Below are 17,515 nucleotides of genomic sequence, written 5' to 3'. Positions count from 1 at the left end.
TGAACAGCAGAAATACAACCATACAGCACTTGTTGTGTTTGAAACACAGGTGTAGGGGCACAGCCATACACATTCCACAGTGCCTTGAAGGGCCTGAAGATGAGAGGTGAAAGAAAGTAAAAGGCAAACAAGCTGATGGAAGGAGAGTCATAAACTGGGCGTGTGAATGAAATGTGGTAACGTCTTCCTCCTTTATGTCCTTTGCCTGAGTCCTTTTCAAGCTCTGACCGTCCACGGGTCCCAGAAAGCATAAACTCTGAAACACAAAGGCTCTTCATAAAATACCTTAATACTTTTTCAATGAAAGGGCTTGAGAAGGAGTTCACCAGAGGCAAGTGAGTCCCTACGACTACATTTCCCAGAGAGCCTTGGGTTGGTTTTTAACCAGGCACAGGGGGCGGAGCAACTTGGACAGCCAATAAAAGCACTTCCTTGGCAGACATCTGGAGCCGAACTCCTTCAGCCCACTTTCAGGTCTTCCTGGTCTGGTCGCAGCCCTGGTAGCTGGGTAAGTGTGTCCTCCATGGTAGACTGGGAAATGGGGGTTTCCTCTTCTCTCAGGAGGAAGACCAGGAGAGCAGCACAAGCCAGCCCCGAATCCCCAGCCCTAAGGTTGTTTAGAAAGTTTGGGCGGCACATACTTGGAACCCATGGAACAAATACTTGATAGTACTCAGGGGATTCTAACAAATGTTTTGTGCTAGTGGTGACAGCCCACACGGTGCTCTACCAGAGAGACTTCTAGTCATTTATCTTCTTTAATAGTACTCTTTCCTTATCAGTCACAAACGAACAAGCTTCCTTAAAGGGTTTGTGAGAATTAAGGAGGTGAATTAACAGCGTAGAAAACGTTCAGTTGGATTCCCTCCTGGATACTTACACTGCCCACTGCATGCCTGGAGGAATTCATGGAGGGACTTTTGTCATGCTTCAAGAAGGGTTAGTCCGGAGGGTCTTTATGAGCTGTCAGTAACAGCAGGAAATTAACTACTTCCTGTGAACCCAGACTGAGACGTTACCTCAATTAAACAGCCCAGTTAAACAGTTTAGACCAAGAGTCTCAGGAGGTAGCGGACCCTGGACCCTCTTGCTCAGAACTGTGTTCTGTACTATGGGCTCGATGTCAACAACATTGCTTTACTCTTTTACAATAAAAGTTCTTCCCTATACAAAGCGAATAAAGTGTAATTAATAAAAATTTAAAAAAAAAAAGTTCTTCCCTTTCTCCAGCTCCTCTTTGACTGCCTCAGACTCAAGGAAACTGACTCCACCCTGTCTTTTCAAAAGCAAACAAACATACAAACAAATGAAGAAAAAGACAAAACAAATTAACTTCCAGCATTTTATTTTATTTTGCTTAACTTTATTTTATCTATTTTTTAGCTACCTTCCAAAAACTAATGTTGTGGTCTCGCAATTTTCACCCGTGGCCCCTATTTCTCTTGCCCTTTGTGGTTGTTTCCCTAGGACGATCCCCTGCCTTTGCCTGGCTGCTGGAGGCCTTCACCGGAAGACATGCCTGCCATGGAGGTTTTCTGTAAACCAAGGGCATTTGTTAGTGCCCTTAACATTATGGCCAGGCCAACAAGTCTAGTTAGTGTCTTCTACGCAATTAATCAAAGCGATTGCTTGGGGTTGTCAACAGAGTTTGATGTTGTGGACTTTAGAAGCAAAAATGAAAGGGAAAAGAAAAGGAAATGGGGGGGTATACAAAATTACAAGCAGTTCATTAGTTCTCATTGTAGGCCATCACTGACTGTTGCTAGTAATCCTTGCAATCAATATAGCGGCCCCTCAAAGGGGTAGGCTGCTTCTAGCCTGATGGATGCCTGTGTCACAGCCATTCTCCTTCTGGATTCACCTCTCTGGTGTTTTTATTATTATTATTATTATTATTATTATTATTACTATTATTACTATTATTATTATTTTATGTTGTCCTCTTGCTCAAAATTCCATTGGAATTTTGAGGACAAATGGAATTTGTCCTAAAACAAATGAAAATCTGTTTTACATGAATGATGCAGAGGTCCTAAAGACATAAACAGGAAAAATTCTACACAGCAACCCGTTCTTTTTTGGGGGGTGGAGGGGAGTATATCCAAAAATGACAATCAGTGATTGGTATGCCATGTCATTTGGGGACAAATGACTGCAGCTAGCATAATTATTGCACATTGATCATTTGAATAAATAAATGTTTGGCAATCTGCAGAAAGCAGTGAGATTATTATGGGGTACTAGAAGTCCCTTACTTTGTGTGTTTTAATCTACTTATACACGGTTCTATGGAATGAACTTGAAGTTATTAAATGAATATTCTCCCAAACCAGATGCTGGGTCAAAGTTACATGTCCAGTTGAACTAAGGAAGTGCTGGGGGAATACATCTCTGCCTGTATAGATTTCAAATCAAAAGTTTGTCCACACAAAAGCAAGGAAGCTGTGCTTTCGCAACCTTGTGCCAATGAATCCTTGCTCCAGAGCTGTGCCGACAGGACACTTACCAGACACTTATTTATGTAGCCTTTATGAAAAGAAGCAAGGGACCCCCAGAAGCTGTTTGGGAGTCCTCCATATAGCCTAAGGGGTGCAAGGCCTTCTATATAAGAATGTAACCCATGCCACAGGTGTGGAGGAAATGATGAAAAGACTACAGATCTAAGTGAATTACTGACAGGATCCTCACAAGCTCACCTTGGTCGTGAATCCTCTCCAAGGTCCTGTGCCCTCTTTGGATGCACAAGCATGCCATGTTCTCTGTTCTTCAGTGCACATGCTAGAGAGAAGGATGTGTAAGGGGCTTCCTGGTGTGCTTTAAACTTTGTTTTTATTATCATTAATTTGTCTCTCACTTTCAGCAAGTGCCTTTACCCACTGAGCCATCTCACCAGCCCCATGGTGTATTTTCTTAAGTACATTTTTGCCCTTTTAGGTAAGGGCTGAATCCTGGGCTTTGCTTATTTGCTTATTTTATTGCTTACCACATACATTTCCACCTCATATGTCAAAACATTATTTATATTAGGGTTTAATTTCTTCTTAGGGTTTGAATACAAAATATCCCACGAACAGCTCGGGTGTTAAAGACTGATCCCTAGCTGCTGGTGCTATTTGGTTTAGTTGGGAGGGTGCTCACTGCATCAATGGGTTGAGTTCACAGCAGAGTGGACTCTTAGAGACTCTTAGACTCCTGCTAGTTAGAGCAGGTGCCATTCAAGGATACAGCTTGTCACTGGCTCCTTCCTCTTTGTCTCTACTTTTTTGTCACTATGAGGGGAGGATGTTTACCTTGCTATGCCTGCCATCATAATACTTCTGTCCCAACACAGATCCACAGCAGTGAAAACAGCTCAACATAGACTGATGCCTCTGAAACTGTGATCCAAAATGGAGCTGTCCTCTTTCAGGTGTTTTGTTGTTGTTGTTGTTTCATTTTTTTGTTTGTTTGGTTAGTTTGGTTTTGCTTTTTCTTAACGTGTTACTTTTTAATTATGAGCAGCGGAAAATGTCACTGTAATTATTACAGAGATTTAATTGGACTTTGGACTGGATGACTCCAGTGTTTGCAGTTCACAAGATGAACATTAAATAAAAGTCAGAGACTTTGCCTATCTGAAGTTGCTACAGTCTCTGAGGAATTTCTACCTTGGCTGACAAAAGACAGTCTATGTTTTTGTCAGGAAGAGTATTAGAAAAGTTTTCACTGGCCACAGCCCCACTGGAACACTGAACAGGTTAAGGTCTGCTGTCTAACACATGAATATTGTCAGCTCGCATCAGCTATTGCAAAAGCAGATGTTCCTGTGTTGACTTTTTAATGATCCATCAGGTCTTCCTAGTTCTGGGCAGCTCTCAGTCTTCAAAGTGGCCTGCTCAGAAGCCATAGTGTATGCATTTTCTCTATTTTTTTCCCTGTATGAAAAGGGGCCAGTGCTTACAAAATCTCATCATGCTGCCCTCCTTATTTCTTGGCTTTCCTTTTCATTTATTTCTCCACTGGCTGGTAAAGAAAAAGCACTTCATCAGGATAGCTCAAAGTTCTCTCACATTTGAGATTGTCTTTGCATGCCTGTTGATATTCTAATTCTAATTCATAGAAATGTTAGCAGAATAACAAAGATAGTGTATCCCTTCAGTACTTTATAGACATGGTTCCATTGTTTTACCTTTGCGTGTTTCTGTGGAACCTTCTATTGATATGCTGATATTATCTTACGTATGAAGAACTATTTATTTCTCTGCCAGATGCTTGAATAGCTCTTAATTTTAGATTTCAATAATTTAAATACATATATTCACATGTCGTGCACATAGAATTCAACATTCCTGGAATGTCATCTCTCTTGTTTATCTGATACTATTTCTGCAAAATTTTTATACACACACACAAACATATCTTGCATCTTAAATGTTTTCTATTCAAATGTTGCACTTCCTATTTTAGAAACTTTGGTTGCTTTCTGTGTCTGTCAGCATTTAACTGCCTTTGACATAGCTTTATCTTTCCATTATCCTTGATCGTGACCATCAAGCTCTTGTTTTACGCACCTAATGTGTTCTTGTGTTCTATCTATAGCGAACTGTTCGTCATAATTAATGGAATGTCTTGCTTTATGTCCTTAATTAGTTTCTAAGTCTGAACTCTTTCATTGTGTAAAGCACATTGTTCAGTCGCCCTAACTGCCACCTCCTTGTGATCATTTTATACACTCTGTGCTGCCAAGTTCCTGAGAAGAGCTTCCAGTATTTTTTTCCCCTTTAGTTCTTTTTGACATGCATGTCACAGCCTGTCTCCCAGTGCCGTCTCCTGGCATGTTTGTATACATTGTTTTCACTTTATAATCATGTATGTGTAGCATTGTCTCTACCCTTAATTTCTTCCTTGAATCCAGTTTGACTGGCGCAGTGTCCACCTGGAACTATGGGGCATGGACCTTATCACTTTGGAAGAAGTGAGAAGCTTGAATGTGACAGGAGATTCTCTGGTGACATGTCTTTCACACAGAAGTTGTCCGTCTCCTTCTCTGATGACATCCACATTAAGACTGTCACTTTCTTTACCTGCCCTAAGTCCCCTGCTGTAGTCATTACCTCAAGGAAGGCCGCGCACACACCACTTTCCCTGTGCAGTTGATATCTAGGTAGCAACTGAGGATGCAGAACATGGTTCATCTCTCCTTGGTGTTCCTATGGCAACTCATGATCTGCATAGTTGCTTCTGGGCCCAGTACTTATGAGAACACACAGGTGCTTCTGGAAGTCCCGGGCATAGAACCTACCGTGGTGCTACCATTCCTCAACATCATCCTTTCTATAGACTTCCCTACATCATTAGATGTTCCCTTTTCAGTGGAGCCTCTGTGTTTGTAATGATCTGTTATTCCTCATAATTTATGGTACAGATAACTATCATTTTACCTTTAAGAAAAGTAATGTCATATTTAGCATTTTACATTGATTTGGGATGTATATGCCATGACAGGTGTGGGGCAGTCGGGAAAATCTGTAGGAGATAGTTTTCTCCTTCCACTTTTTCAGGTTATGGGCATCAAATTTAGGTAGTCAAGCTTGGGGTCAAGTGCTCTACTCTCTCCAAGGTATCCTTCTAGCCCATGTTATGTTTCATTTTTAAACTTTCCTTTCTAGAGTTTTTACCACAAAGGAGAAACATTCTAATGCTTTTGAATTAAAGCCAACAACCTACTTTGAACTTAGGCACACATAAATGTACTCTCTAAGAAATCTCAAAGGATCTAAGTATGTTCACCAGCCTTATCTAAGTCTGTTGATGATAAGGCTGAAGGGAGGGTCCATCCTTGCATAGAGTCTCTGCAAGCCTTTATGTGAATCTAATAGTATTTTCACATAAATGTCCTTTCCTGCCAACTATTCTCTAAGCATCCACAGAATTTTACCTTGAACCACAGCAGTATCAATATGCCATTGAAATACATTTAGTCACAGACTACCTTGGTATGATTTTCTTACAACATATAGCTAATATTGAGCCCCTAGCAAAACTGACTCAATTGTAACTAATCTACAGTTACCAAATCCAAATTCCAGCTCAAAACTTAATCCTCAAACAAACAAACAAAACACTGACCATTGCTTATACCAGTATTTCTGTCATTTCACTGTAAAGCCTGTAATTTGTTTCCAAGTATTTTTTCCAGTCCTATCCTCTATTTATCAATATTGTTTCACGCTTCTTACCGAATCCTGGGGAAGCAACATTCAGGTGGTTAGATAGATATAAACCACCCTCATTCTGCTATCTTCCCCACAGACTCAGTACAGACACTGAGTAAAGAGTCAAACAGGGTCTGGGGATATCAAACTAAATTCAGTTTGTTCTCTCCCACTGTGAGATATGTAATGCTTCTCTAAATGAGCGGTACACCTGGTTCTGTATTGTGTACTTCTGATTCTATAAGAACTGTTTGGAAGCCTATTTTAATGGATTCTGACTGGAATCTCTTTGTTATTTGTCCTTGGCTGCCTTTTCACTTTGTACTTCTACTGAGTGTGCACAGGGAAGAGGGCAGGGCATCCTACATCTAAACAATTTATTATCTGGATCACCATTTGACCTGTATTTCAAACAAATGAGAAAATGTTCATCCTCGGTCACTGAGATTGTTTAACGCTTGATTAAGTGTTATGAACATTGATTGTAGCCAGTCCATATGATAGGAGTAAAATAAGCATAGATAGTTGTAAGCATTGTCTGCATTTGTATTTTGAAATGAGTTTTAACTGTAGCTATCCCATTGTGGTAAATCCACAAGCAAAACTGATAATGTTTGTTTTGGGTTGTTTTCCTTGCTTTAGGAAACCATGGACATTGAAGCATACTTTGAAAGAATTGGTTATCAGAACTCCAGGAATAAACTAGACTTGAAGACATTAACTGCAATCCTTCAGCACCAGATACGAGCCATTCCTTTTGAGAACTTGAACATCCATTGTGGGGAATCTATGGAGCTGAACTTAGACACCATCTTTGATCAAATTGTGAGGAAGAAGCGGGGTGGTTGGTGTCTCCAGGTCAATCATCTGCTGTACTGGGCACTGACCAAAATGGGCTTTGAAACCACAATGTTGGGAGGATATGTCTTTAACACTGCAGCCAATAAGTACAGCAGTGGTATGATTCACCTGCTAGTACAGGTGACCATTGGCGACAAGGACTACATTGTCGATGCTGGGTTTGGACGTTCCTATCAGATGTGGGAGCCTATGGAATTAACATCAGGGAAGGATCATCCTCAGGTGCCTGCCATCTTCATTTTGACAGAAGAGAACGGAATCTGGTACTTGGACCAAATCAGAAGAGAGCAGTACATTCCAAACAAAGAATTTGTTAACTCAGACCTCCTTGAGAAGAATAAATATCGAAAAATTTATTCTTTTACTCTTGAGCCTCGTACCATTGAGGATTTTGAGTCCACGAATACCTACCTTCAGACATCACCAGCGTCTGTGTTTACAAGCAAATCTTTTTGTTCCTTGCAGACACCAGAAGGGGTTCACTGCTTGGTTGGCTCCACCCTGACCTATAGGAGATTTAATTATAAGGACAGTATAGATCTGGTAGAGTTTAAGAGTCTGACTGAGGAAGAAATAGAAGATGTACTGAAAACTATATTTGGTGTTTCTTTAGAGAAAAAACTTGTGCCCAAGCATGGTGATCGATTTTTTACCATTTAGAACAAGTGGCAGTAAAAGTTTTGGTGTCCCTCAATGTTCTTGGACAATTTATGATAAAATGCTCAAACAGGTGGACAGTATACATAATCATGTGAGCTTTTTTGTATTTATCTCCCAGCCTAGTAATTTGTTGAATCTTTCTACTCCTATAATTTATGGAAGAAACCAGTAGACATTTTACCTATAAAACATCAGCACTTCTGGTTAAATGACTTCTGAATGAAACATTCAAAGAGTACCTTACTGATGACATGGGCATACTGGTAACCATGCTGATGTGTACTAGGACATACCCAATGCTGTTTTACAGCTAAATTCATATAGAATCTGTGCTAACGGCTGAGTAAAAGGAATAACAAGCTAAGCATTGCCATTAAAGTCAACCAGCATGTATCTGCTATGAGATACATGAGATAGCACCTGTATGATTCAGGATTTGGATTCAGCAAAGAAGAATGGGAGGTTATGTTGGTTCCAAATAATTACATAATTTTCAATATATGACTTACAGCAACACCTAGGGATATAGGATTAGGACCCAAGAGAACCAGCCACACAGCTAATGATTGCTTTCTGTGTTGTTTTCATATCTACTTCTGTTAATACTGTTTTTCTTACTGTGGGAACAAACACCAATTTAGAAATTTGAGCTTTTAGATTTTAAGAATGTATGTCTAAAATAATTAATATAAATGAAGAAATATGCTTCCCAAACTCATTTTTAAAGAGGTATATTAAAACATAGTTGACTAATACAGGTTTTATCTGGAGGAGTCAGGGTGTAATGGGATTGGTGTCTTCTGCAAGGGAGTCTTATGTTTATTTTACTTCTCAGGAATGTTAATCTTTACTGTTGACTCTACCAGATTTGAACTCACTTAGAAAACACACTTGTAAGCTTTCCTATGAGTAATTTTAGAGACGTTTAACTGAAGAAGAAGAGTCAGCTGACAAAGGAATGTGGGCAGCACCATTCCCTTTGTTTAGGTCCTGGACTGAAGAAAACAGAAAAAGAAAAAGAAAAAAAAAAAGGAAAAACCATGCACTGAGCGATGTTTGTTCATGGCTGATTGTGACACTTTGTGACCCATCGCTTCGTGTGCTCACCTCTACAACTGTTACGGAGCCTGCAAACTCTGAGCTAAAGTGCATATAGGTGGTACTCGTTTCATCTGTGACAAATCAGCCACAGATTTAGGGTGTGTGTGAGAGAGGGGGGAAGGAGGGAGGGAGGGAGGGAGAGAACCAAATCTGCAGTAAATATTAAATAAATATCTGTTAGATGGATGCCTACATAAATTCATTAAGTCAATGATTTTGACATTAGGGGAGCTTTTAATGGACCTTCTTCCATCTTGCTTTGTTACACTCCACAAATGTCCATTCTGTGTTACATTATGTCCCTTTTCAAATCCTGTCTCACTGTCAGCCACTGGCTTTTTTCTTGATGAAAGATTGCTGTCTGATCCTGAGACCTGTGAGTGTGAATAGCACTTCAGACTTGGAGTGTTGACTCTTCTATATTTCACCTTTTTATTGTGCTTGCCGTTATCAAGGATATAATGTAAAATTCATACTTCTGAGAGCAGCTTTCTCTCTTCAGCTGTGATAATCAAGAAAATGTGAAGTGAGGAGGAGCATTAGAATGGAGAAAAATACTTTAAGCTAGCAGGTTTCCTAGCAGATATTTTATATAGTGATGAGGACACAGGGGAAGGTGCAAGTCCCAGGCAGAGGTTGACTAGAGAGGCCTGACCTGAGTAAAAAGGAGTAATGAAATAATTCCTCCGTTAATGATGCTTTCCCATCTCCCTTCTTTGGCTTTATTTACCACCACTGTTCTCTTTGTCAGTGTCAAGTCTTTCAGATACTTTTCAGAACAAAAAAGGATTTCACACATTCATGAAGACCATACTCCTGACACAACACACTGAGCCAATCAAGATGTGGCCCATGGAGAACAGTGAGGGGTTAGAACACTCAGCAAAGTTATCTGTACAGTGAGTGTCTTACTCTCAGTCCAGTTGTTTTTCCTTAAAGCTTTCTACTATATGGGGAGAACCAAATATGTCAAGAGTCAGAAATAGAAATAAAATCAGGACTTCAGTGCTGACTGCAGTGTTTGTTAGTTTCTAACCAATGAAATTCAAATGACTGAAGAAAGAAAAATCCCACCAAAATGTATAGGTAGAGTTTTAAGACAACCCTCCATTCTTTGTGGTTGCCCAAACTGTTGTCTGTCGTTCTGAGAACCCCATAGAGATTTGGATATGCCCGCTTCTCTTGGGGCTTTTAGACTAATAAGGAAGCCTGGCCCCATGGAGATGTCTGGACTGTTCTGATAGTGAACGTGTACTTAGTTCCTAGTGTTTAAGATGGAGCCAAGTGAAGTTTATGTCCTACTCCACACTATTCAAATAGAACTGTGAAAAATCCCAGTGTCCTTTTAGTCCTATTGAGGGTTCACACTTTAATCCTGGAGTGGAAAGACAGACTCATTGCACATTTGCATCTGTTTTCTGTGTTCTAGGACCACTGTAGTCCTGTTGCAGCTGAAGCAGTAGTAAGGGTGCTATTTATGGTAACATGTTTATATTAAAATAGAAGAAAAATAATCAAGTAATAATCTAGCACTACCCTCGGATACTAGGAAAGCAGGAGCTATCTAACTTCAAAGTAAATAGAAATGTAAAGATCAGAGCAAACAAACAGAATGTGCAGTAACAGCAATAGCAAAGAGAGCAACAGAGTCAGATTTTGGAAAAGTTAGATGAACTGGAAAACGATTAGCTATACTACATAGAAATTAAAAAGTAATTAAACTGACAGTGAAAGGGGAGACCTTATAACTAAAAACAACTGCAAAGATTCCTAAGATATTGCTGTAAACAACAAAATGAGCCAACAGACAACTAAGGATAATATGTTTGTAGAAACATTAAGACTGAACCAGAAAGTAATAGGATATTTGAATAGACCAATAATGCAAAAGGGCATCGAATCACTCAGCAAAAACCTGATTAAAGAAAACCCAGAACCATATGGCTTGATAGCTGAATCATTTGAAGATAAACAATCATAGCTGTACTTCTCAATTTCTTTCTGCAAACTAAAGAAGGAAGGAGGCATATTTCTAACCTTATGTCACTTGACCAAAGCCAGTGATATCCCCAGAAAAGAAAACTGCAGCCCAGTATTTCTAATTACGTAGTTGCAAAATCTTCAAGGTCATTGTTTTCAATAGCACTCTAGGTGCAAGGATGCCTCAACACACACAAATCAGTTAATGTGATTTGCCATAATGAAAGCTGACAACATAAAAGCTATATAATCACTTCAAGATATATATAAAAAGATTCTGTCAACTTACTTTCCTGATGTAAGCTCTCAATGACTTTGGCACAGAAAGAATGTTCCTCAAAAGAAGAAAAGTTGCATGTGACACCCTTTCAGCTAACATTATAACCTAAGGTCAGCAATGGAACAAGAGTGCTTACTCCCAGCATTCTGTGCAATCTAGAATGGGACATTCTAGTCCCATAGGAGATGAGAAGAATTCAAGTAATAATGCAAGAAGTGCATTATTTCTCTCTCGTCTCTCTCTCCATCCACCATCTTTCTATCTTCCTATCTATCTAGCTATCTATCTCTCATTAATTTTTTATTGTTTGTTTGCTTGATTGATTGCTTGTTTAGTTTTATTTTGTTTTTGATAAAGGATCCCACTGCAGCCATGGCTGGCCTGGAACTTGACATGTAGACCAGACTGGCTTTGAACTCAGAGAGTGGCCTCCCCAAAACTGGGATTAAAGATGTGAGTCATCATGACCAGATGAAACTCTTAGAAATAAACTCAGTAAATTTGTGTGATATTATAGTAACCTTTAAAAATCAATAGCATCTCCAGTGCCTTATTCAGCCATCATCAGAGAAGTTTCCTCTTGCTTTTTCTAATGAGAGACAGAAAGGGAGTGGATCCAGATGGAAGGGCAGGTGGAAAGGAGCTGGAAGGAGAAAATATAACAGGATATTGTATGAGAAAATAACCTATTTTTAATAAAAGGGGAAAAAAGAAATTCCAAAAGACCACCTAAGTTTTATAGTTGGATATATAAAACATTTATTAAGTGAGGCCCATTTAGATTTCATTACTGTAATGAAATTTGACATGTAATGTGACAGCATCATGACAAATGAGGAAAGGGAACGTTTAAATATCTATAAAAATGAATACATTAGGTAATTCCTGAAAAGAGAATAAATGATAAGAGCACTATTTTTTTTCCTTAGAGTCCAAAATTAATAGCATCTCTGTATGCTAATGTTGGACCTTTGGAAACATAACTTAGAAAGCCATATTTTTCACAATAGCATCAAACAAATAGGTTGAGGAGATGGTTCAGTGATAGAATTCTTGGTTAGCATGCAAAAGGCCTTGGGTTCAGTCCCCAGAAGCACACACACACACACACACACACACACACACACACACACACACACGCACACACACACGAAAATTAATGTATGTGTGTGTTGTGAATTTAAGAAAGGAAATAAATGATCTGTATACTAAAGATGATAAATGTTTTATAAGAAAACCATTTATGCTTCATAAAATTGAGAAGTAATCTTAAATTTACATGGAGCCAAAAATACATTTAGTCCACTCTTTGCTCCTAAATAGAAAACATGGTAATTTATAAACCATATAACTTATTCCTCAGGATTCTAGAGGCGATAATCAAAGAGTTCAGGGTGGGCTCTAGTAAAAAGATCTTCCCGTTTCATAGTGTTTGGCAGTGGGTATACCATGGGCAAGAAGTGGGAGTGTGCCAGGCATAGTCTCTCTTCTCATACAGACAATACTCCCATCGTAACCTTCATCCTCATGAGCACAAGTAATCCTAATAACTGCCCCCTCCCCCAGATTAACTCTATCCTAAGCACATTAGCATGTGAATTTGGGCATTAATTTCTGAACAAATTTTAGAAGACATATTCCAGCCATAGCCAAAATCAGCTTTAGCAAGAGGACAAACTCAGAGGTATCACTGCTGGATTTCAAAATCCTCTGCAAAGTTATGGTAATAAAAATAGCATGCTATTGGCATTAAAACATGGCACATGAACTAAAAGACCAGAATAGACAGTCCAGAAATAAATCCACTAACTTATGGTCAAGTTATTCACACAAATACCAAAAAAGTTACAATGAGAAAAGGCAATTCTCTTCAATGACTAGTGTTGAAAACATTGAATATCTACATTCAGAAGAACAAAGATAGTTAACTCACCCCTTACTCAGGAATGAGCCCAATACGGACTGATGACGCTTGAACTATAAAAGTACTGGATACGCACACAGCATGAATGCTCCATGACCTTGATCTGTACATTGACAGCTTAGCACACCTCTCACCATCACAAGCAATATAAGATGAAATAGACAATTGGGATTATATAAAACCAAAAGGCTTCTGCACAGTGAAGAAAGCAACCAGCAAAGTAAAGGGACAGCACACACAATGGAATAAAGAATTAGCAAATCACACATCATACAATGGGCTAATATCCTAAATATATAAAGAAAGCAAACTATTCAATAACAAGAACACCAATAACCCTATTAAAAATAGGCAAGTGACATGAGCAGACTCAAAAGAAAACATCAGAGAAATAAAAATTGAGATCACAATGAAAATCCACTAGCTACTTAACAGGTTGGTCATTATCCAAAAGATGTTTTAATAAGTTCACAGACATGGAAATAAACTAACTATAGACTCTTTTTGGCAATATGATAAAGTAGCACAGTCACTTCAGAAAACAGTGTAAAGGCAACTCAAACAACTGAGAATTGAATTATTCAAGGATTCAATAATGCCATTTCTGCATACATACTCAATGGAATTGAAATTGGTATGCTGTAGAGATGTCTGCACTCTCACGTTTATTATGGTGTTAGTCACAATACTACTCACGAAATGAACAACCAAAGTCCCCCTTCACTGGCAAATGAACTTTGTTTTAAAATGTGGTATGTATATTCAAATACTACCAAGCCTTCACAGAGAAGAAAGATCTATTACCTGCCACAATATGGATGAACCTTAAAGACACTAAGTGAAGTAAGCGAGGCACAGACAAGCAGCGCATGCCATCTCACTTAACATGTGGAATCCAGGAAAGTTAAGACAGTTATAGACAAGATATTGGGACAGGAAGGTCACATATTGGAAACCAGACTGGGATACATGGCAAGGTGAAGGTAAGCCTGAGTAATGAAAGAGTCTGTCTTCACAAACTGAAAATAAGTAAATAGTCAAATGCATAGGAATAGAATAGAACAGTGATTAATAGGTGTTGAGTGTCAAGGCAGATGAGGAAAGGGACAACACGGGTAATGGTGAACTATTGTATAGAGTAGTGATAACCCAGCTAAGAACATGCTGGGTAATTCTTTGCTTTCTTTCTGATATGGTTTTCCCTACCTTTATTCCTCCAGTTCCTCCTCCACATCTCCTCTCCTATTTACATCTGCCCTTTTCTGACTCATTAGAAAATGAACAAGCTTCTAGGGGATAATGATAAAATAAAATATAATTCAATAAAAGAACATAAAAATTAATACATCATAACAAGACAAAACAAGCAGAAGGAAAGGGGCCCACGAAAAATCCATATATGAGACCCACTCATTTGCATACTAAGGGATCCCATAAAAAAAAACACTAAGCTTACCACTAGAGTAAAAAGAGAGAAGAAAAAGGTAAAAGAAGAACAAAAATTTAAAAATAAAATTAACAAAAGAAGAGCACTAACAAAACATGAGAAAAGGTGCCTTCAAGGACACATTGAGTTCATCTTCCGTTAGCCATCCACTCCTGGGCATGCAGCAAACTCCTTCAGAGTCATTTGTTTCTCCCTGAGACTGACTCCCTTGAGGAAATTAAATATTCATTTGAAAGTGTTTACTATTTGAAAATTGTTTCTGGGTTAGGGAATGGGGCGCGTGTCTACTTCTCCTATCCGCCCTAGGATCCTAGCTGGTGCAGACCAGGCAGGCCCTGTGCATTCTGCCTCAGTCTCTGTGAGCTCATATGTGTGTTGATGGTGTTGATTTCAAGGGTCTTGCTTTCTTGGTGTTCTTCATTTTTTTTTTTTCCTGGATCTTACACTCTTTGTACCTACCCCCTTCTGCAGCATTCCTGATCCCTGTAGAAAGGGATCTGATGGAGACGTCTCATTTAGGGCTGGGTGTTCTCTGCATTAGGATCTGTCTGCGGTCTCTGTGTTTGTATTGTTCCCATCTTCTGTAGGAGCAAGGTTCTCTGATGAGGCCTGAGCAAGGCACTGATCTATGAGTATAGCAGAATGTCATTAGGAGCACTACTTTCTCGCTTGTTTGTTTTGTTTCTTTTACAACAGTAGTATTTGGATTTACACTTGGTCCCTGGGCTCTCTAGTCTCTGCAGTCACTCAAGCTGTGTTGATTTCCATCTCACGGAGTGGGAGTGGGCCTTAAGCCAAATCAGATGTTATTGGTTATACTCACAAGCTTTGTACCACCATTGCCCTAGCATATCCTGCAGGCAGGGCAGTTTGTAGGTCAAAGGGTTTGTGAACTGCTGCTTCTCCTTTGGTAGCTTCTCATTTGGCAGTATGCAGAGTACTTTCCTGTACTAAGAACTCTAGAACATAGGTTCTCAAGTAGGTTGCAGCTCCTTTCAGGGTTCAAACAACCCTTTTGCAGAAATTGCCTAAGACCGTTGGACAACACAGATATTTACATTTTGATTCATAACAGTTATGAAGTAGAAATAAAAATAATTTTATGGCTGGGTGTCACCACAACATGAGGAACTGTATTAAAGGGTCACTGCATTTGAAAGGTTGAAAACCACTGCTCTCGCACATAGACACAAGCTTAACTTTCCCATGTTTAATGATTTGTGTAGGTGTTTTCTTCAGCAATGGGGTCTTGGCATCTGTTTCTGCAGTAGCCTGGATTGTTTGTGGATTCCCAATGGACACCTTTGATTAACAACTCAATTAAATAGAACACAATCCTTATACTGAAATGTTCATTTGGGAACAAAAGATGAAGAAATGTCCAGGTGGGGCCTTGCCTTCCCCATTATTTGGAAATTTTATTTAGATCAGTATTATATATGTATGTATTTTAGGGAGATTTTACTTTATGGGATTTCCATAATATCCTTCAAATGGTTCTTAATTTTAGCTGTCTCTTCCTCCATCCCCCTGTTCCCTGCTGCGTCTGACTTGATCCTTTCATTCCAGCACCCCCCACATTCACAACTATCTATTCTATTTCTCTTACCTAGTGAGATGTATCTGTCCCCTCTACTCCCTTACTCTAACTTGCATGGTTCTACAGATTGTAACTTGGTTATCATTAGCTTAACAGCTAATATCCACATGTAAATAAATACATACCATGCTTGTTTTCTGGGTCTGGGTTACCTCTCCCAGGATGATTTTTTTTCTAGTTCCACCTACTTACCTGCAAATTCTATGATTTTAATTTTTAAAATGGCTGAGTAATAACCTGATTGTGTAAATGTATCACATTTTCTTTATCCATTCATCTGGGACTACTAGGTTGTTTTGGATTTCTGGCTATTCTGAAAAGAGCAGAAATGCACATGGTTAAAGAGTATCTCTGTGGCAGTAGAAGTGTCCTTTGAATATATGCCCAGGAGGGGTAAAGCCAGATTTTGAGGTAGACCCCTTTCTATCTTCTGAGGAATTGCCACACTGGCTTCCAGAGTGGTTATGTGAGCTTGCACTCCCACCAGCAGTTTATGAGTATTTCCCTTCTCCAGCATGAGCTGTTATGTGTTTGGGGGCCTTAAACATAGGTGTAAGATGAAATTTCAAAGCAGTCTTGAATTGCATTTCCCCAATGACTAAGGGTTTTTAAGATTTCTAGATTTTTCTCAGTCATTTAAGTTTCTTCTATTGAGAATTTCCTATTTAGATCTGTACCCCATTTTTAATTGGGTTATTTGTTTTCTTGACAGCTAGGTTTTTTAGTTCCTTATATAGTTGGATATTAGTGTTCTATTAGACGTAGAATTGGTTAAAAAAATTCCTATTCTCTGTCCTATTGACTATGTCCTTTGCTTCACAGAAGTGTTTCAGTTTCAAGAGGTCCCATTTAGTAGTTGCTGATATTAGGGCCTTTCTTATCAGTGTTCTGATGAGAAACCTTTTGCTGTGTCAGTGTATTCAATGCTATTCCCCACTTCCTCTTCTAGCAAGTGTTTCTGGTTGCATGTTGAGGTCTTTGAATGACCTGGAGTTGAGAGTTGTGAAGAATGATAGGTCTGGATCTACTTGTATTCCCACCTTTTGATGATGCTGACTTTTTTCTAGTGTGCATTTCTATCTTCTTTATCAAGAAACCTGTGTCCATGGATGTGCTGCTTTACATCTGCGTCCTTAATTCAATTCTATTGATCAACGTGTCTGCTTGTGTGCTAATAGCATGATGTTTTATTACTGTAACTCTGTACTACAACTTGAAGTTGGATATGGTAATACGGCTGGCAACTCAGTGAGTGTTGTTTTAGTGGTCCTGTGTGTGTGTGTGTGTGTGTGTGTGTGTGTGTGTGTGTGTGTGTGTGTTTATATGAAGCTAAAAGTTGTTTTTTCAAGATCTGTGAATTACTTGAAATTTTGATGGGGATTGCTTTAAATCTGTAGATTGCTTTTGGCAGAGTGGCCATTTTTACTATATTCATTCTCCTAATCCATGAATATGGGAGTTTTTTTAT

The 17,515-nt window shown here is 39.0% G+C and overlaps 1 protein-coding gene across 2 annotated transcripts; it reads left to right on the top strand.

Annotated features, from left to right (window-relative positions):
• Positions 1-450: 450 nt before the first annotated feature.
• Positions 451-9,002, top strand: LOC129685257 (arylamine N-acetyltransferase 2). 2 transcript variants are annotated; one of them, XM_055618679.1, is made up of 2 exons: positions 451-508; positions 6,837-9,002. In XM_055618679.1, exon 2 carries the CDS (start codon positions 6,843-6,845, stop codon positions 7,713-7,715), a length of 873 nt encoding a protein of 290 aa, XP_055474654.1. In that variant the 5' UTR covers positions 451-508; positions 6,837-6,842; the 3' UTR covers positions 7,716-9,002. The 2 variants fall into 2 exon arrangements, with proteins under 2 accessions (XP_055474654.1, XP_055474655.1); XM_055618680.1 differs by lacking the exon at positions 451-508 and adding an exon at positions 3,373-3,409.
• The last annotated feature ends 8,513 nt before the right edge of the window (positions 9,003-17,515 follow it).

Source organism: Psammomys obesus, unplaced genomic scaffold (assembly GCF_907164565.1).
Source record: "Psammomys obesus unplaced genomic scaffold, mPsaObe1.curated_primary_1811, whole genome shotgun sequence".
Classification (NCBI taxonomy): domain Eukaryota; kingdom Metazoa; phylum Chordata; class Mammalia; order Rodentia; family Muridae; genus Psammomys; species Psammomys obesus.
This window is presented reverse-complemented; position numbering and strand designations above follow the sequence as displayed.